This window comes from Hypanus sabinus, chromosome 13, assembly GCF_030144855.1.
Source record: "Hypanus sabinus isolate sHypSab1 chromosome 13, sHypSab1.hap1, whole genome shotgun sequence".
NCBI classification, from domain to species: Eukaryota; Metazoa; Chordata; class Chondrichthyes; order Myliobatiformes; family Dasyatidae; genus Hypanus; species Hypanus sabinus.
The window spans coordinates 16,774,540-16,797,037 of NC_082718.1; the positions used below are offsets into that span (position 1 = coordinate 16,774,540).

The 22,498-nt window shown below is 38.4% G+C and overlaps 1 protein-coding gene across 2 annotated transcripts in view; it reads left to right on the forward strand.

Moving 5' to 3' along the window:
- Nucleotides 1-18,165, forward strand: part of orc5 (origin recognition complex, subunit 5) — a 93,654-nt gene extending 75,489 nt beyond the window's left edge. For both annotated transcript variants that reach the window (XM_059987186.1, XM_059987187.1), the window contains exons 14-15: nt 13,645-13,757; nt 17,599-18,165. In XM_059987186.1, the coding sequence (XP_059843169.1) occupies nt 13,645-13,757; nt 17,599-17,644 (159 nt within the window). In that variant the 3' untranslated portion in view covers nt 17,645-18,165. The remainder of the gene's footprint in view (nt 1-13,644; nt 13,758-17,598) is intronic.
- Nucleotides 18,166-22,498: the final 4,333 nt, after the last annotated feature.

The following is a 22,498-nucleotide window of genomic DNA, read 5'->3' on the forward strand; positions in this document are numbered from 1 at the left end:
CATAAGCATCCCTCTTCTCCAGATATGTAAGGACAACGTGTAGAGCTATTGCATTGTCTGTCGATCGGTTGTGTCGGTAGGCGAATTGTAGAGGGTCCAATATGATGGCAACATGCTGCAGATGTAGTCCTTGACCAGCCTCTCAAAGCATTTGCTTATTGAGGTTAGTGTGACAGAACACCAGTTGTTCAGACATGTTACCTTGGTCTTTTTAGGTACAGGAACAATGGTAGATGTTTTGAAGCAGGAAGATACTCTGCACTGGGAGAGGGTGAGATTAAAAATGTCTGTAAACACACCTGCCAGTTGTTCTACGCACATCCTGAGTACTTACCCTGGGATGCCGTCCAATCCCGCAGCCTTGTGACCGTGTCCACCCGTTGGAAACATCTGCAGGTCTCCTCATGGGGCTCGGTGTTAGTGACATTGAATCGAGTGTAAAAAAAGATTTAGCTCATCTAGGAGAGAGGCATCAACGTTGGAAACTCCACTGTTTTTGGCTCTGAAGTCTGCGATGGGCTGCAGACCTTGCCATAAGCTGCATGTGTTGTTGTTGGAAAGTTGAGTCTGAATCTTGTCTCTATATTGTTGTTTCACTGCCTTGATAACTTTGTGCAGATCGTAGCTGCATTTCTTGAGTTCATCTTGGTTACCGGCAATGTACACTCTGTCTCGCATGTTAAGTGTGCTCATACTGAACTGTTGATCCAGGGTTTCTGATTTGGAAAGACCCTGACTGAATTCTGGGGGACTGAAATGGCTGGTTTGCAGGTGCAGCATGTTATCAGGAAGACAAATGGAATGTTGACCTTCATTGCTAAAGCGATTGAATTTAAGAGGAGGGAGGTTATGTTGCAAATAGTGGAGGCTGCACCAGAAGTACTGTGTGCAGATCTAATCTTGAGGAAAGATACTGGCTTTGTAGGCAATGCAGAGGAGGTTCTCCTGGTTGATTCAGGAGATGAAATCTTTTGTCTATGAGTTGCCTTTGACTAGGAAAGTTGTTTCCACTGGTAAGTGAGATTAGAACTTGTAAGTGAGATTAGACTAGGTCTAGTCTCAACATTTGGAGGTGGGAATAGGTTTAGGATGGAGATGAGGAGAAGCTGTTTTTCCCAGAGAGTATTGAATGTGTAGAATTCTCTGCTCAAAGAAGCAGTAGAGACTTTCTCAATAAATATATTTAAAACCTAGATATTAGCACAGCAGGAGAATTCTGGAGAAAAAGCAGATAGGTGGAGCTGAGTCCACAATCAGATCAGTCCTGTTTTTTCTGAATGGTGGAGCAGACTCAAAGGGCCAGGTGGCTTACATGTGCTCTGATTTCTTTTGTTCTTATGTTCACATTTTTCAATGTGTGTTACTAGATCTGTCCACATATAACTTGATGGATGCAATTTATCCCATATTTTTATGATTCTGCTTTTCCCCTTTTACTCCCCATCTTTGAGCGTATTTACTAGGAGCACTGCCACAAGGATGCAGCATCTGTCATCAAGGACCCCCCATCATCCAGGCCATGCTCTCTTCTTGCCAATACCATTGGGAACAGAGTTAAAGGACCTATTGGTGACACACCACCTGATTCAGGAACATTTATTACTTACAACCATCAGGCTTTTGAACCAGCATGAATAACTTCACTTAATCCTGAATTGACTCTACAACCTGGCTCACCTTCAAGGATTCCCTAACTTTTAGCTATTACTTTACTTTTACTTTAATTATTTGCATGATTAATTTTGCATATTGGTTGTTTGTTATAATTTGTTATGTACAGTTTTCATAAGTTCTATTGTATTTCTTTATTTTCCTGAAAATGCTTGTAAGAAAATAAATCTCAAGGTAGTATATGATGATATGTACATACTTTGATAAAAAATTTACTTTGAACTCATGTTCTCAGTAGAATTTATTTACTTTTTATATAGTTTGGATGATTTGTCATCTTTTGCACATTGGTTTGTCTCTGTGTTGCTTTTTCACCTTCAGTTTATTGTCATTTAGAAACCACAAATGCAATGCAGTTAAAAAATGAGACAACGTTCCCCCAGAATGATATCACAAATGCAAATGACAAAACAGACTACACCAGAAAATCCACGTAATGTTTTGCAATCCCCAATCCAGAGTCCAGAGAGGCTGCTGTGTATTAATATCACGCTACCGTCTAACGCATTCCCTGGAAAGGAGCTCCAAATTTTCTAAATTTTATTATATTTCTTTATTTCCTGTAAATGCCTGCAAGGAATTGAATCTCAGGTAGTATATTGTGGCATATATGTATTTTGATAATGAACTTACCTTGACTTTGACCTTGCTGAAAGGCAGAGAGACTAGGTATAGCTGTTTGTGAGTTCTGCACTGGTAAATTATTAAATACAAAATGTAGTTATTATTAATTACAATTCTATCTCTTAAGTTGTCATTTTTAACTGACATATGCCGAGGTTAATTCAGAACATACTGTATATCAGTATTTAAATCATTTAGCATGCTAGGTGTCATTTTAATGTATAAGAATTTCATTAGATTTAACAGAAGTAGCAAATTCTTTAACTTCTGGAAAAATATAATTACCTCCGTTAATATACAATGTAATCAAGCTGTTATCACGGGTTAATAGTTCAAATACCACATGAAGAAAATTAACAAGGGTGACTGCTTAACTGATTATGAACTGGATGGTGCAGTCATTTTATGAAAGTACTATGTTAAGTTTCAAAAATTAAGGTCAAGGTATATGCTTTCAAAAGAAATATATACTTCTGCATTTGCAAGCTTTTGGAAACCTCGCTGCTGTCGTAGTGAGCAGCAGTCAGAGTTGCAGGCCTTCAATTTAATTAAAATTAAAAATTCGCTGTCATTCTTCAAACCTAATGCTTTGTCTACAATTTCTAAATATCAGCTTTCTTCTTTTTTCTTACAAATCCTCATCAAACTGGATTGTCATAGATTTAAATTCAGTATTATCTGTTAATTAACTTTCCAGTACTTCTTTCATATCCTGATCACTGGGGTGCTATGTAACATCGAAGCACATTGTGCTCATGAACTATGATCCAATGCAGATGGGAAGATGACTGGATGACAGAAACTCAAGTAAGATGTTTTATACAATTTCATGACATCAAGTATTTTCAAAGTATCCTGGAATCTTGAAAGTGCTAAACCTCTCTTTTAAAATGAAGAGCTGAAGAAGAGGTTTTCCTCTTCCTAATTATTGGGTTTTGTTTGAAATCTGTGAATTTGCAAATTGATCAGGGTTTTATTCTTAGTTAACGGAACAGTTAGGCAGAGCAGATGTGCATGGAGGTCCATTTCCATGAAGGAGCAAGGTTGCAAATGGTCAGGCTCCACTAGGTCAGTTCCTGAGGAGAGAGACTAAATCAGTGATCAGGGAAGAGACTATCGGGAGGTCAGAGGCAATTGGCTTCTGCTGTGCCAATTGAAGGACATTTTTGCTCTTGAATGCTGGGCATTAAACTAGTGTTGCCAAGACTGTTGGATGAGTCAAAAGAAGTAGGAATGACATTATTGAGCTTTACAAATGCACATAGGAATCAGTGCCCTTGTGGGTAATTTGGAGGTGATGTTTGAAGAAGTTGTTTATGGTCATCTAGATAGGGCAAGGAAGGATGTTCTATCCTAGTCAAAGACACATGGATTACCATTAGGGATAGAGGCCATATCATTTCTGTGGTTGGAATGGAAGTCTGATTAGAAGGAAAAGATATGCATTGTGAGGTAGATTTTTCAGGATGATAACATACTGAAGTATTTTTGCAAGAATGAAAAGGTGATTTGAGAAGGGAGATGATGTCAGATTTGAAGGGGAAGAGCACAGGATTTATAGAGAGAAAGTTATTAATATATTTATCTTTTGGGTTAGAATTGTGGAGCAGGAATATGTGCAGCGAGAGAGAAAATAATAGCAAGCAAAGGTAGTAACTTTAAAGCAAACAGAATGTTAAGGAGACATTTTATCAAGTAGTTGAGAAGAGGGGAAAGAAACACAGGTAGCTGACCAGATGGACCTATTTGTCACAAACATTGAAGCCATGAGCTTCTTGCACTACAAGTAAATTATTTCAGTAGAAAGTATTTACATCTGCTTGGTGGTTATTAAATATTTGCACTCGAGTTGGCAGCTGTGAAAAGCATTAATGTAGAGTTCAGATGCCCTTTGTTTTTAGACTTTAGACACTTCTTGCTAAAGTTGGCAATTACAAATAACTTTGTATTACTTCAGAGCGAGGTTTATCTTTTGAAATGTATCTAGGTTTATTTAATATTCTTTGAAAGAAACCTTAAAGTGGTTTCATTACCTCCTTTGCTTTGGTATTATTGTACAATTTCTTATCATTAATTCATGGCATATTTTGAAAGATCTGTTGAAATAGTCATCAGTAGTTTCAGGATATAACTTGAGGTACTTAATTATTGAAGGAATGTTCTAGTATGTTAAATCTAGAACTACGGAATAATCATTGGCCATTCAGCCCCTTGTTCTACTCTTCATCAGATCATGGAGAAACTGTACTTCCATTTAAAACATACGATTCACAGCCATTTGTGTCCTCATACGTAAAAAACGTATCTAGTTCCACCTTGAAAATAAAAGTGGCTACAGTCTGGGTAAAAAAAAATGTTGTTGGTGACGACTTTTTTTTGGCAGCCTTAAAATTTAGAAAAAAATCAAATATATAATGTATATATTAGATTATTTGACCTGTAGGGCATATAATACTCTGCTCGGCAAATAATATGCAGATACCTTGACGAATTGAAGTAATTTTCCAACTTTCCCAAATAAGAAAAAAAGTTTATTTTTCAGGTTGCCATTTGAGTAGAACTGTATAGTATATACATCTATCTAACACATAAGACCATAAGGCATGGGAGCAGAATTAGAATGATCCATTTCCCTTCAACTCCATTCTCCTGTCTTCTTCCTGTAACCTTTCACACCCTGGCTTATCAAGAATCTATCAACCTCTGCCTTAAATACACCCAAAGACCTGGCCTTCACAGCTACCTGTGGCAATGAATTCCACAGACTCACCTCACTCTAGCTAAGCAAATTCCTCATCATCTGCGTTCTAGATGGACGTCTCTCTTTCCTGAAGTCTGCACTCTGGTCATAGACTCACCCACTATAAGAAACATCACATCCACTCTATCTAGGCCTTTCAGCATTCGATCGGTTTCAGTGAGATCCCCCCCCCCTCCCCCCCATTCTTCTAAATTCCAACAAATATAGGCCCAGAGCCAAATGATAAACCTTTCATTCTTGGAATTATTGTTGTGAACCTCCTTTGAATCATCTCCAATGTCAGCACATCCTTTCTTAGATAGGAGGCCCAAAACTGCTCCAAATGAGGCTTCACTAGTGCCTTATGAAGCCTCAGCATTGCATCCTGGTTTTTATATTCTTGTCCTCTCAAAGTGAATGCTAACATCGCACTTGCCTACCTCACCACTGGCTCTACCTACAAGATGACCTGTACGGCTACTATCTGCCACTTCTTTGCCTATTCTTCTGATCTGTCTAAGCCTTTCTGTAGCCTCCTTGCTTCCTCAACACTACCTGCAACTCCACTTACCTTCATCTTGTCTGCAGCCTAGCCACAAAGCCATCAATTTCATCATCATCTCAATCACTGACATACAACATAAAAAGAACTGGTCCCAATGCCAAGCCATGCGGCACGTCACTAATCACCAGTAGCCAACCAGAAAAGCTCCGTTTATTCTCACTCTTTGCCTCCTGCCAATCAGCCAATGCTTTATCTATGCTAGTACCTTTACTGTAATACCATGGGCTCTTGTTACGCAGCCTCATGTGTGGCACCTTGTCAAAGGCCTTCTGAAAATTCAAGTACACAACATCCACCAATTCTTCTTTATCTATCTTGCTTGTTATTTCCAAAAAGTATTCCAACAAATTTGTCAGGGAAGCTTTTCCCTTAAGAAAACCATGCTGATTGTGGCCTATTTTATCAGCTACCTCCAAGTACCCCAAAACCACATCCTTAAAAATCGACTCCCAACATCTTGCCAACCACTGAAGTCAGGCTAACTGGACTATAATTTCCTTTCATTTACCTCCATCCCTTCTTGAATTATGGAGTGACATTTGCAATTTTACAGTCCTGCGGAACCATGCCAGAATTTAATGATTTCTGAAAGATCATTACTAATGCTTCCATAATCTCTTTAGCCAACTCTTTCAAAACCCTGGGGTGTAGTCCATCTGGTCCAGGCGACTTATCTACCTTCAGACCTTTCAATTTCCCGAGCACCTTCTCCCTAGTACTAGCAACTGCGCTTACTTCTACCTCCTGACATATTGAACTTCTGGCATACTGACATTCTGACTAGTGTCTTCCAAGTGAAAACTGATGAAAAATACTTACTGACTTTGTCTGCCACTTTCTTGTCCCCCATTACTACCTCTTCAGCATAATTTACCAACGATCCGATATATACTCTTGTCTCTCTCTTACTCTTTATACATCTGAAAAAACTTTTGGTATCCTCTTTAATATTATTGGCTAGCTTACCTTCATATTTAATCATTTCTCTTATTGCGTTTTTAGTTGCCTTCTGTTGGTTTTTAAAAGCTTCCAAATCCTCTCAACTTCCCATTAATTTTTACTCTATTTTATGCCCTCTCATTTGTTGTCATGTTGGCTTTGTCTTCCTTTGTCAGCCATAGGTTGTATCATCCTGTCTTTATAATACTACTTCTTCGGGATGTATCTATCTTGTGCCTTCCAAGTTGCTCCCAGAAACTTCAAGCATTGCTGCTCTGCTGTCATGCCCATTATTGTCCCCTTTTTAATCAACTTTGGCCAACGCCTCTCTCATTCCTCTGTAATTCCCTTTATTCCACTGTAATACTGATACATTTGACTTTAGCTTCTCTCTCAAATTGCAATTCTGTCTTATTATGATCACTGCTTCTTAAGGGTTCCTTTACCCTAGGCTCCTTAATTAAACCCAGTTCATTGCAGAATACCTAATCCAGAAAAGCTGGTGGACTCAACAACAAGCAGCTCTAAAAAGCCATCTATAGGCATACAAACTATCTCTCTTGGGATCCAAAATCAGCAAAACCTGTTTTTTCCCAATCTATCTGCCTTTTGAAAACCCCACGACTATTGCAACCTTGCCCTTTTGACAACACACACAAAATGCTTGTGAAACACAGCAGGCCAGGCAGCATCTATATGGAGAAGCACTGTTGACGTTTCGGGCGGAGACCCTTCGTCAGGACCCTTCACCTGGCCTGCTGTGTTCCACCAGCATTTTGTGTGTTGTTTGAATTTCCAGCATCTGCAGATCTCCTCGTGTTTGCTCTTGCCCTTTTGACATTCATTTTCTATTTCTCTCTGTAATTTCTACCCCACATCCTGGCTACTGTTTGGAGGCATGTATGTAACTCCTGCCAGGGTCTTTTTACCCTTGCAGTTTCTTAACTTTACTCATAACGATTCTACATCTCCCAGTCCTATGTCACCTCTTTCCAAGGATTTGATTAAATTTTTTTTACTGACAGAGCCACGCTATTCCCTCTGCCTACCTTCCTGCCCTTTTGACACAATATGGATCCTTGGATGTTAAGCTCCTAACTGTACTCTTCTTTCAGCCAATACTCAATGATGCCTACAACATCATATCTGCCAATCTCTAACTGTGCTACAAAGTCATATGCACATATACTGTGTGCACTCAAATATAACACCTTCAGTCCTGTAATTGTCACCCTTTTCAATTTTTGTCTCCCTGTTATACTGCAACTCATCACACTGATTTAAATTTTGCCCTGTTGTCAGCCTGTCCTTCCTGACAGTCTCACCTCTCAATGGCTCAACTTATATACTCACTGTCCCATCCGCTCCCCTCTCACTCCAGTTCCCATCCCACTGCCAAATGAATTTAAACCCTAATGAACAGTTTTAGCAAACCTGCCCGCAAGGATATTGGTCCCCCTCTGGTTCAGGTATAACCTGCCCCTTTTGTACAGGTCGAACCTTTCCCAGAAGAGATCACAATGATCCATAAATCTGAAACCCTGCCCCCTACACTAGTTCCTCAGCTATGCATTCATATGCTAAATCATCCTATTCCTGCCCTCACTGGCACATGGCACAGGCAGCAGCCCAGGCATTACTACTCCAGAGTCCTGCTTTTCAGCTTTCTACCTAGCTCCCTAAATTCTCTCTTCAGGACCTCAAAGTTAATTTACGAACAAAGTACATATATATCACTATATGCAACCCTGCGAATCATTTTCTTACAGGCATTCTCAATAAATCTAGACAATAATAACCGTAACAGAATCAATGAAAGACCACAGCAACTTGAGGTGTTCAACCCACATGCAAAAGACAACAAACAATGCAAACTGAAGTAATCATAATAAATTAATAAGAAATATGTATCGAGAGCATGAGATAAAAAGTCCTTGAAAGGGAATCCATTGGTTGTAGGGCATTTTCAATGATGAGGAAAGTGAAGTTGAGTGACATTATCCCCTTTGGTTCAAAACCCTGATGGTTAAGGGTAGTAACTGCTCCAGAACCTGGTGATGTGAATCCTGAGGCTCCTGTACTTCCTTCCTGATGGCAGCAAGGAGAAGAGAGCATGTCTTGGGTGCTGGGGCTCCCTGATGATTAATGCTGTTTTTCTGCTGCAGTGTTTCATGTAGGTGTGCTCAGTGGTTCGGAGAGCTTTACCTGTGATAGATTGGGCTACATCCACTACTTTTTGTAGGATTTTCTATTTAAAGGCATTGGTGTTTCCATACCAGGCTGTGGTGCAGCCATTCAATATGTGGTCCACTACTCGTCTATAGATATTTGTTGAAGTTCTAAATGTCATTCTGAATCATTGCAAACTCCTAAGGAAGTAAAGATGCTGCCATGCTTTCTTCATAATTGCACTGATGTGCTGGGCCCAGGACAGGTCCTCCAAAATAACACAGGAATTTAAAGTTGCTGACCTTCTTCACCTCTGATACTTTGGTTTCCTTCTTAAGGAGTGAAGAATCAGCTCCTTAGTCTTGCTAACATTGAGTAAGAGTTTGTTGTTATGGCACCACTCAGACAGATTTTCAATCTCCCTCCTATATGCTGAGTCATTGCCCCCTTTGATTCAGCCTACTACAGTGGTGTCATCAGCAAATTTGAGTATGGCATTGTTACTGTACTTAGCCACACAATCTTAAGTGCAAAGCAAGTAGAGCAGGGGGTTATGCACACAGACTTGTGCTGCACCTGTGCTTGTGGAGATCATGGAGGAGATGTTATTGTCAATCTGAACTGACTGGGTTCTGCAAATGAGGCAGTATTGAGGCCAAGGTCTAGGAGCTTCTTGATTACAGATTTGAGAGGATGATGTTATTGAATACTGAGCTGTAGTTGTTAAAGAGCATTCTGATGTAATGTTCCAGGATTGAGTAAAGAGCCAATGGCATGGCATCTGCTTTGGACCTGTTGCTCCAGTAGGCAAATTGGAGTGAATCTAAGTTGCTTCTCAGGCAGGAAATAAGTTTCATCACCAACCTCTCAAAACACTTCACCACTGTGGATGTAAGTGCTGTTGGAAGATAGTCTTGAGGCAGGTCACGATTTTCTTCTTGGGCACCAAATTAATTGAAGCCTGTCTGAAGCAGGTTGGGACCTCAGATTTATGAAGCAAGAAGTTAAAGGTCCTAGTGAACACTCAAGCCAGTTGATCAGCACAGGTCTTTAGTACTTGGCCAGGTACCTTGTCTGGGTTGGATGCTTTTGGGGGTTCACCCTCCTGAAGGCTGCTCGTGCCTTGGCTTCAGAGACCAAAATCATAGGATCATTGGGGGCTGTGGTAGCTTGTGATGGTTTCTCCATATTTAGATGGTTAAAACAAGCATAGAAGGCATTGAGCTCATCTGGAAGCGAAGCCCTGTGGTGACCTAAGTCACCTGATTTAACTTTATATGAAGTAATAGCATTCAAGCTCTGCCACATCTGTTTCTTTTTCTACCTATATCAATGTCAATGGTGCCAGTATGTGTCAAGCCTTCTGGCTGCTCACCCTCCAAGTATTAGGAATGCCATGGACCTGATTTGAAACATCCCTGACCCTGACATTTGGGAGGCAACATACCATATGTGTATCTCTGTTGTGTCCACTGAATCTTGTGCCTACTCCTCTTAACTATTGAACCCCTATCACTACTGCAGTCCTCCCCTACCCACCTTCCCTTCGGAGCCAAAACACCAGAATGAGTGCTGGAGACCTGGTCTCTGTAGCTTCCCCTTGATAGGTAGATTCCGCATGCTCCCAACAGTATCCAAAGCAGTATACTTATAGAGAGGAATGGCCATTTGGGTACTCTGCACTGTCAGCCCATTTCTTTTCCCTCTCCCAGCTACCTGCCTCCTGCAACTTAGGGGTGACTATCTTCCTGTTGCTCCTATCTATCACCTCCTTAATTTCCTGTATGAGCCAAAGGTCCAGTTCCTTAACATGATTTCTGAGGAGCTACAGCTTGGTGCACCTGGTGCAGATGTAGTTATGGGGGAATTCCAGAATTCCCATATCTCACACAGTGAGCACAACACAGCCTCTGGAGTCATCCTCACTGCTCTAACTATGTACTAAAAGGTGAAGAATGAAGAAAAAGAAACTTACCAGATACTTAACTCGCCAAAGCTTCCCCACTCTAACACAGAATCATCCAAACAATGGCCGCCCCACTTATCCCTATCTTATTTTTATTTGCCCTAGTTAAGGAATTGCTATTTGATTAGGCTGCCAGAACATGACGAAAGCCCACAAACACTCTTTAAAATCTCACACACATACCTGTGAGTTGCCTCCTCTCTTGCTCCTGATTCATTTATCCAACAACATTTTTTATCACTCTTTGAATTTAATGTAAAATGTAAGGCGACAGGCTCCGATGGAGTACCTGGTAAGGCTCTAAATACTTGTGCCATCCAACTGGCGGGAGTATTCCAGGACATTTTCAATCTCTCACTGCTACGGTCAGAAGCTGTCACCTGCTTCAAAGAGGCAACAATTATACAAGTGCTTAAGATGAGTAATGTGAGTTGCCTTAGTGACCATCGCCTAGTAGCACTCACATTTATGGTGATGAAATGCTTTAAGAGATTGGTCATGGCTAGAATGAACTCCTCCCTCAGCGAGGACCTGGACCCACTGCAATTTGCCTATCGCCACAATAGGTCTACAGCAAACGCAGTCTCAATTCTTCTTCGTATGGCCTTAGATCGCCTGGACAATGCAAACACCTATGTCAGGATGCTCTTCATTGACTATAGCTCAACGTTTAACACCCATCATTCCCATGATCCTGATTGGTAAGTTACTGAACCTTGTCCTTTGTATCTCCCTTTGCAATTGGATCCTCGAGTTGCTAAGTGGAAGACCACAATCCGTGCGGATCTCCTCCTCATTGATGATCAACACTGGTGCACCTCAAGGATGTGTACTTAGCCATTGCTCTACTCTCTCTATACCCATTACTGTGTGGCTAGATATAGCACAAACACCATCTATTTATTTTGTTGATGATGCAACCATTGTTGGTAGAATCTCAGATGGAGATGAGAGGGCATACAGGAGTAAGATACACCAACTATTTGAGAGATGTCTCAGCAACAACCTTGCACTTAATGTCAGTAAGACAAAACAGGTGATTGTAGACTTCAGGAAGGGTAAGACGAGGGAACATGATCTAATCCTCATAGAGGGATCAGAAGGGAAGAGAGTGAGCAATTTAAAGTTCCTGGGTGTCAAGATCTCTAAAAATCCAACCTAGACCCAACATATTAATGCAACTATAAAGAAGGCAATACCATGGAAATATTTCATTAGGAGTTTGAAGAAATTTAGTTTGTCTCCTAAAACACTCAAGAACTTCCATAGATTTACCATGGAGAGCATTCAAACAGGTTGCATTTCTGTCTGGTATGGGGATGTGGGCTACTGCACAGGACTGAAAGAAGCTATGGAAAATTGTAAAACTAGCTCCAGCTTGGATACTAGCCTTTGTAGTATCCAAGACAACTTTAAGGATTGGTGCCTAAGGAAGGCGATGTCCATTATTGAGACCCCCCCCCCCCCCCATCACCCAGGGTATTCCTTCTTATTGATATTGTTGGGAAGGAGGTAGAGAAGCCTGAAGGTACACACTCAGCCATTCAGGAACAGCTTCTTCCCCTTTGTTGTATGATTCCTAAATGGACATTGAACCCATGAACACTATCTCACTTTTTAAAAACTATACTACTTCTGTTTTTGCACTATTTTTAATCTTTTTAATATATGTATGTACTTAGTGTAATAAACTTTTTTCTTTCCATATTATGTATAACATTGAACTGCTGCTGCTAAGTTAACAAATATCAGTGATAACAAACCTAATTCTGGTATTATATTTATTAATCCAAAGTTCTGAACTTCTTATTTTTGAAAAAGTTAATACTTAATATGAGAAAATTTAAATTAAGCTCTGTTGCAGCTTGCATTACCAGAAATTAATGTAGTTTTGATTGCAGTAGGGGTTTTGTAGCAGTGTGTATGTATTCATGTTTGGATCATTGCCATTGCTTTTCCTGCCTAGCAGATGATCCATCTCAAACTGTACTTGTCCAATTTAAGATATGCATGGTTTGGTTCTCATTTATGATCAAATAGCCATAACCACAGATTAATTCTTTCCTCGCCCCCATCCTTCCCATGTTTCCACTGTACATGTTTTAATTAATCTAAACTGAGTTGAACAAGTAGTGTAATGAAATGTATGTGAAGCATTTTATTTTGCAAGTAATAGTCTGAAAGCTGTAAAATTTTAGTTAAATGGCTGCTCTACATTTCAGAGATAGTCATAAGAATATATTTTATTCCTGGCATCTTTGGTGATCTTTTGATGGATATTTCTTTCATTTACAAATGGAATATAATTAAAGGAAATAAAGCAAAATTGGCCATTGCAATGCTGGGGGGTTGGTTTGTAACATATACACAGACTGCATGGATATCAGTTTTGTCTCACTGCACAGCAGTCTCACTACTGAATTAGAATGTTAATGGTTTATGTTCCACTTTAGTAGCATGACCATGTAATCCAATTCGCATGTCAGTACAGTACTGACTGTACATACTGTTGTGTGGAAGGCAAGTTTTAAAAAAAAAATTTTTTCTTCTCAAAATGGCTCCATGCTATGTGAAGTATTTTATTTGATTTATTATGGGAAGTGAATTAATTTTGATACATTTTTAGAAAAAAACTTATGCTGGATGAAAACTTAGTCAATGAGGTGGTGATGAATTGAAACAAACCAGAAGATCAAAGCAACTAAAAAGTAGAGGACCAACAATAGAGGAATGAATGCAATTTTGGAATTTGAGGCATCACTTGGTCAGTTTACAATATATAAGATGTAATTTGTTCAGATTGCCACAAGAATTATTCAATCAATTGAGAGTACTAATTTGATAGCAGTAATAATTGTTGTTCTGAGTATTTACATTGCACAATGCAAGCATTTGTTTCTGTTTTAGTCTATTTCAATTTCATGTTGTGGAATGACGTAAAATAATCAGTATTTTTCCTTCCCTTTTCAGATCACAACCCTGGTGGCCCTTCAACTATTAACCCTTGTTGGCCATGATGATCAGCTGGATGGACCAAAGTATAAATGCACTGCAAGTCTTGATTTCATCAGAGCAATTGCCAGGTATACAAAGTTGTTTTCTATTGTTGAATCATAAACACTGAAAAGGCAGCTTTTGTGTTATAATTATAAAGCTGATCCTTTGGATTATCTGCAGACAAGGTTTAATAGTATATAATTGCTTTACAAATGTGGGGTGCTGAAGAGCCACCACAGGTAAGAGAACATCTGTGAAGAGGGAAACAGTTAATATTTCAGGTAACAATCTTCCAAGAGGAAAAAGAAAAGTTAGAAATCCAATATATTTTAAGTTCTAAAGAAGAGTGAGGGGTGGAGAGAAGAAATTGAACAGCTGTGAGAAAACATAGAATGTGGAACATTACAGTGCAGTATAGCCCTTTGGCCTATCATGTGCCGACCTTGTAACCTACTATAATATCAATCTAACCTAACCTACTTAGCCCACTATTTTTTTACGATCTATGTGCCTATCTAAGAGTTACTTAAACACCTCTAATGTATCTGTCTCTACCTCAAACCCTGGCAGGGTGTTCTGTGCATCCACCACTCTGTTTAAAAAAAAAACTTACCTCTGACATCCTCGTATACTCCTCTCCAATCACCTTAAAATTATGTCCCTTGTATTAGCTATTTCCGCTGTTGGGGAATGTCTTTGGCTATTCACTTGATCTATGCCTCTTATCACCTTAACTATGTTTATCAAGTTGCCTCTCATCCTCTTATGCTCTAAAGAGAAAAGCCCTAGCTCACTCTCAAGACATGTTCTCTAGTATAGGCAGCATCCTGGTAAATCTCCTCTGCATCCCCTCTAAGGATTCCATATCTCTCTGATAACAAGACAATCAAACTGAATCAAACCAGGGTTTTAAAGAGTTGCAACATAAGCTCATGGATCTTGAAGTCAATCCACCAGCTAAAGAAAGCCAATGCACCATATGCCTTCTTAACAACCAGCTCCGGGATCTATGAACATGGACCCTAAGATCCCTTTGTTCCACCACACTGCCAAGAGTCCTGTCATTAATCCTGTATTGTGCCTTGACATTTGCCCTTCCAAAGTGAATTACTTCACACTTTTCTGGGTTGAACTGCATCATGTTCAAGTTTCACCCATCCTTTTTGTACAGGTCATACTTCTCCAGGGAAAATGCCCAAGATCCTCAAATCTGAATGCTTGCCCCTGCATCAATTCCTCAGCCACACATTCATCTGCCAAATCATCCTATACTTACTCATAGGCACGTGGCACAGGTAGCAATCAGAGATTATTACCCTTGAAGTTATGCACAATGATAGCTACTGCAAGTGACTATGTTATGTACAGTTAAATGTGGAAATCAAGCAGTTGTTTATTGAGATCCCTCCTCCACCAGAGGTTTTGCAATGACATTACCTCACCAAGGTACGTGGCATTCAAATATGGGATGTCGATGTAATGGTATTTTAGATGTACATTATACTCACTAGAAAAAATGGGACTTGTTCACTTCAGCACATTAATTTTAGCAGTGTGGTAATCTTAATCACTACCATAGGATCGCTTTAGCACTGACAATTAAGTTTTACAGGTGTGGACCGTTATTTCTTCACATTTTAATTGCTGTTGTGGCTTTTTTAAAATATTCTTTAATTACCCTTTTCTTGATCCATCCTTTATTTTGCTTCATGTGGATGACATTACATCTGATCAAATACTTTGACTTTGATTTCATTGCTCAGTAACATTTTTTCAGAGCAATTTCAAGACAGTTATTCTCCCTCTTGCAATCCCTAAATCCCCTATAGAATTGCTTTTGCCAAATGACCGTATAATGAGTGCAAGCTTTAGAGTGGGATCCATGGAAGGTATGTGGGCAAGGTCAACAAATGACAATGCCTTTCATTCACATTGATCATTCAGTCCGCCCTGTAAACAGTGGCACAGTTAATGTTTCGATGGCTGTGGAAGATTTTCAAGTGTTAATGTCAGAAACTGTTTGGCTGATGCCTGGTACAAATCATGTCTTGAGAGAACAGATAATATTTGCTTGGACTTAATTAGCAGAAAGATGGAATGCAAATTGTATTTCCATAATACCCAATTATGAACATAGTTCAAATTTCCTGCAATTTTATTAATGCTAAGACACAGGTAGTCATGGCATGAAGAGTGATGCAAAAATTTTGCTGTATCACATTAGAAAAGATAAATGCGATCATTGCAATATAAATCCAACTTAAGGTTCAGGTACTTGATGAAATTTTGAACATTAGTGATTAGTGAAACAGAAGGGTATGTGTGAGTTACTTTAAAGTAACTCAATGGAATAAAATGTGTGTTTTAGTCACAGTTCATCTTCTCAAAAATACATCATCAACACCAAATGAAGCTAAAAATAATGGCCCAAAGGGTGAAGTTTTGTACTTTTCTGTTGTTGTTCTTTCTTGGGTCTCAATAACTCACTTGAGACAATGTTTACAAATATTATGAATAATCTCTTCTCAGGCTTCCAGCTTGATACTGGTTTTGATTTTAACCCACATTTTGATGACAAACTCTGCTATTTGCATCAAAGATAATGACTGGGCATGTCTAGTCAAGACCATAGCCATAGGACTGACCAGCACAGCACTACTGTACCACACCAATGGCTTTTGGGACCACCTGGTGAAGGAAGCCACTGAAATTATACTAGAGGAAAAGAATTTTAACAAAGACTAAGGCCTCGCCCTAAGTAAGAGCTGGAAGTCGATTGCAAACAAGGTGGGATAGCAGAAACCTGATTGGATGAGGACTAACCAATCAGGAGGGATGGACTAGGGAGGTAGAAATACCTCTGGACTTGACATGCCCAGTTATCATCCTTGATGAAGATGGCAGAGTTTGTCATTGAAACATTGGTTAAAATTGATACCTGTGCCTGCCTAAGAAGAGTATATTCTATATATATTCCGGGAAAGCACCAGATGTTTTTTTTTTCTTTTTTTTTTACAAATGCTGTTTCTGTATTTTAATTTGCAGTCTGAAAGTGGCTGAGCATTTTCTCATTTTGTCATTGAAAGAAGAGGATTGTATTCCAAGACACAAAAGTTGAAATTGAAATGGTACACTCTGAAATGACTCTTGATGACTCCCATTGTGTTCAGGCAGAACTCTATGCTCTTAGTAACATGTTAGGTAAAAGGGACATATGTGAAAATACCTTTCACTAAATAGCAAGTGTCTGGGTGCAGCTCACTAGATAACAATCACAAGTGTTTCTTTCAGTTCCTGCAGTTTCATTGTTAGTTAATGAAGAATTTGAGCTGAATTATTAAGAATCTTTAACAGATATCCTTGAAGTCTCATTTTTAAAAATATATGGTCATACAGAGAAAGACATAAATGGCACAGACATTAAAGTGAGTTCTGACTGTATCTAGCCATTCGGTTTATCTAATATTAAAGCTTGAAGCTTTATGGCCTAGTGCAGCTTGCATTTGCACTCACAAATTCGCCTGGAAGTCCCACAAGAAAATTTTAGGCCTCTTATTTCTTGTGTGCAGATCCCCTCTAGTCCCCCCTTAAACATGATTCTTTTTGGCAGATCTCTCCCCACACCACACTGTTCCCATGTTTAACTTGGATGTTGGCAAGCATACAATATCTATGGCTCCGTCTGTACAGGGGGCACTCAAGAAGAATATTACTGAGCTGTTGTGGTTTAGGGATTTTGTTCTGAATTGCTCATGTCACTAAATTACATTGTGGTGTTAAGACTGCAGATGATGATAGGTTATGACTATGCACAGGTTAAGTTTTTTAATGTAGGTAAGTTATAATTATTGTAATCAATGCAAAATTTACTATTAAATCATGTGTAATAATGAATTTAATAACCAACTGTATTTTTTCCCTTTCTAGGACTGTAAACTTTGATATAGTAAGGTATTTGTATGATTTCTTATGAGACCAGATGCACAACCATATGGATATTGTGAGCAATGATCAATGCATTTGCACCAACTCATACTGCTTTATCTACTTCACTGATAAGTGGCAGAGGCATTTTGGCTGTATTGGATTTGTCCAAGCAGGTGCTGGCACAGTATGAGATCGGATGAAAATATCTTGATTGGTCAGAATGGATCTTTAGATTGAACTATTTACCACGAACTCTTCAGTGTTTTGGAGCTATGTGTTAATTATTGACAGCAGGAACTCAATACAATCTGTTCCAATCTAATAACATCATTTTCGCACAAAAGCTGTCAGAAATGTATTTACTTGCAATTATTTTTCTCTATGTAGTCCTTTCCTTGGAATGTGATACTGTACAGATTTAGCTGTAGCTAATCTTTCATGTTTTAAGCTGTCTGCTGTAATTTAGACTGCCTCCCCTACCCCAACAGGAGAGTTTCTCATTATTGTTCATGATGAAATCAATTTTCTTCTATTTTAATTGACCAAAATAAATAAATATGGACTGCTGTCTTTGTGTCTTCTTGGTACTTGTTTTGTTAAGTGTTTGAAGGAGTAAATATTTTTCATTTTGGGTACAATAAGACCAAATCCTGTCCAGATTTCATATAATGATAGATCTCCAATGGGAGTTCTATTGTCCTGGTCAATTGACACTTATTAACTTGCATTCATCTTCATGGTAAAAAACAAAATGATTTATTTTGTGAAGATGAATGACAACATTTTTGTCAATATTTTATATTTTATGAAAATGTGTCTGTTTATTCATTCTCATTTGAAGCAGCTTGACATATTATAATGTGTAAATACATTTTCCTGCTGCTATGTTAAATAGAATCTTGTATGGCCTCCAAGCAGATAGTTTATTTTAAATCAATTAATGTTTTATTATCTGTGCACTTGGTGTTATGATATGTTGCTAATGGAGGAATTTGAAACTTGATGCTGGTAAGCAGGGATCAACATGGTGAATGTCCATCAAAAAAACACGAAAGGTTGATTTTACCAAACTGATAATGTGAGATTTCATCTCACTGTTGTTGGCTGAGGTTTTCCCTGTGTTCTGGCTATCAACAGTACAGTTTGTGCCATATTGATTTTGAATGCAACAGGCAAGCACTTATCAGCATGCAGGAATTTAACTGCAGTGTGTCTTGACAGACGCTGTAATGCTCTCCATGCTGGAATTCTACATCATTTTTTTATGTTCACATATTTTATCCAAAGTAGCTTTGAGATCAACCTGTATCCTGCTACAAAGTGCATTTATGCTATTCAATGGTTTAATGTTTTGCATCAGAAAGTACGTATTTCTAACTATAATTGTCCTTTATGAATTCATAAACACAAGTGCTAGTACTTCTTCACATTTAATTTATTTTATCATTTCCTCTCATAACTTTGGCAGATGTGAATGTAAGGAGATGTATGGCTTGAATGTGTCTGCCAAGTAGTTGGGAAAACACCATTTTTTTTTCTTTTTAAATGTTGTCTTTGTTGCTACCACTAATATACTGATAAGGTAAAGAGTTGATCTACCGTTCTTTTCCATTTCAACAATATTTAACTGTACTTTGAAAGTTTCCGTATTTTTGGTATCATTAACTGACTCAGGAGTAGTTTGGGTGTGAATCACTTTTTTTGAGATGTACTGCAAATTTTGAGTGATAAAATCTGGAAATAAAAGTTACTATCAATGACAGACAAGTAACCTGAAAACTGTCAGATTATTATAAAAATCGAACAGGTTTACTGATGCTGTTTAGGAAAGGAAATCTGTTATCTTTAACAATGTGACTTGTTTGTGGTTTCTGTCCCATGTGACCATGATTGATTTGGCCATCACGTAGCCTTATAGATGTGACAGATGACAAAAGTTGGGCCAAAAGTACATTAAATTTCATAATAGAATAAAATAGTAATATTTAGTTTCACTTTCTTCATCCTTTGGCGCACTTTAGAAACTAATTTCACTTTGTTTGAGAAGGGTAAACAAAGTTATCAACTCCGGCAAATGCAAAGAAACTTTTCTTTTTGAAGCTGAATTTGTAAAAGGTCCATGTTCAAGTGGCTGTAAGTCAGTAAGTGCTACTGGGAGGTAGATTCACAGCATGAAATAACCCATATTTGAGCTAAATACATTTGTGGATCCGTGTGGAGATCAAGCAAATTTTGAACTGAAGAATTCTGTGGAGACATGGATTTCAAATGTTGTGAGGTATTGGAATCTATTAGATCTAGTTTAAATTGAACTTAAAGCTTGGTTTCAAATGAAGGGTTCTGTATTTCTCAATTCTGTATAAGGATGCCTCATGGACCTACAAGACTGTAAGTTGTTTTTGTCTTGTTTGAGTTTTTTGGCTGTCTGCTCAGTGGAAGGTGTAAATATCAAATGTGTTAGAACATTTTCAAGCTTCTTTATATTTAAAATTCCATAATCCATAATTTTAAAAGTGTGAGTTAGTAAATGCTTTATCAGACCACAGCTAGCTGGAGATGATCTCTACGATCTTCAGGTGTGCAGCCAGAGGAGTATTTTGAGTCAATATAACAGTTTAGTCAAAGCCAAAGTTGAGTTTATTGACATATGCACAAGTACATATACGTACAGGTGCAATAAAAAAAAGCATTTGCTGCAGTATCACAGGCACAAAACATCATATTAGCAACATTCACAAGAAAGACAAATTATACATAAAATATACATAAGTTTTACAAGAATATAACTAGAATTTTAAAAAGCCTGGTTTTAATGCATAATGATCAAAGTAGTCAGGATGTTACTAAACTGTAGTGATTAGCTTTGTGCAGGTTGGTTCAAGAACTGAATAGTTGAAGCGAAGTAGCTGTGGTTGGACCTGAAGATGAGGAACTTGAAGTTTCTGTACCTACTGCCCGATGGTAGCTGCAAGAACATGGCATGGACTAGATGGTGGGATATTTTTGACGGATGTTGCCTTGAAGCTGTGCCTCCAGTAGATACTGCAGATGGTGGGAGGGATATATATACCTGTATTGTATTGGACTGAGTCCACTGCTCTCTCCAGCTTCTTATGCTCATGTGCAGACTATGATTCTTCAGGATACTTTCAACTGTACATCTGTAGAAGTTTGATGTAGTGTTCAGTGATGAACCAAACTGTCTAACCTCCTAAGAAAGTGAAGACACTGTCTCGCCCTCCTTATGATTATATCAATATAATATACCCAGGACAGGTCATTTGATATGTTAACGCCCAGAAAGTTAACGCCAATGTTTGCCCTCCTTCCCATTCTTGAAGTCAACAATCAGCTCTTTAGCTTTACTGATGTTGAGCGGGAGGTTATTTGATAGTCTGGTGTAATGAGTTGCATTAGAGAAAACTTATAAATAACTTTTTTTTTGTAGATAACCCTTTCCAAAAAGTAAGATGTTAAATAACTTAAACAGACTTCTACAATGTTTATAAGAACTATTGTTCTAGTCTAATGTAACTTTGATCATAAGATGTAAGCTGTAGGATATTTTCTACTGTGAGTAATTCAGCTTTGTTAAAAAGTTAACTGAAATGTCTACTGGTACTTGGGCAAACTTATTTGCTTTTAGGTTAAAGTTCTGTTGACATGGTATTAATAATTGACACTGCTTACTTTCCCACAACCTCCGCAACTATATGCAGTGCATCCTACTTGCTGAACATAAAATCCAGTTGTCAACTACTAGTGTCACCAAGTACGAAAACATAAACCTCTTTTACGTACTTGAGTTAAACTCTGCTCTGAAGAAACTAAATAGCAGGCTAACCTGATATTTGTATCAGCAACTCTCCAGCTATAAAATAGTTTCATTCAAGTTGTGATACAGTGGAGAAGTCTACATGGAGCTTTAATGCATTTTCTTGTTATCAAAAATGTGCCCATCTAGATCAACAAACCGTTTCTAATGTTTGGTGTGTACTAGTGGCTTTGCTGAACTGATGGTGCAACAGACAAATCGAGTTTCCTTTTGAGATCTCCATAGGTAATGAAACAATATAATCTCAAATAATAATGGGCCAGGAAGGAAGTTAAAGTTAATATTTTTATTATGTTATTTTTTACCATTTTAATATTTAATCTAAAAATGCTGGTCGAATGTTAATATTTTTAACTTTCCAGAATTGAACCACTGCATTGAGTAACCTGTGCAGAGCTTAGGTAATGAAGAGCTATTTGACAATAGTGAAAATGTCAGTGCAGATTTTTTTTCAAAAGATAAAATTAAACCATTAATTATGTTGAATAAGGTCTCTTGCAGTGAGCACTTCAGAATTGACACAGCATTTAAGTCACTTTTCAGTGTGTGCTTTTGGATGATAGCACATAATGTTCAACATATAGATATTGTTATTTGATTAATAATAAGGCAAGACTACAAGTGAGAGATTTCCAGATCTGGACAGCAAGAGCAAATGAGTGAGCGATGGTTTGCTCTGTCTGATGCTAATCTGAGAAGGTGGAGTTTTTCAGCACTCCAGTAAAAGCAGCAGGGGAAATAAATTATTTCTAGTCACTGCATTTTATGCCTGATCAGCTCCCAGTTTTAGTCAGTGTTCCGACTGAAGGGAAGACGTTTGTCGTCTTAAAACAAAGTTAACAATAAAAGGCACGCCTTGAGGCACGTGGGAGGGAGCTGGAAAGTGGAATGGAATATGCTCTGAGGAAGACGTGTTTGAAAGCTGTATTGCAGCTTATGAAGCTGGTGTATTAGAATGCAGTAGAAACAACTGACAGCTGGCAGTTCCTACAGTTCCTGGCTTATGATTTTTCCCAACAGAAGCTCTCTAACATTAAACTTATAATCTTTTTCCTACAGCAAAAG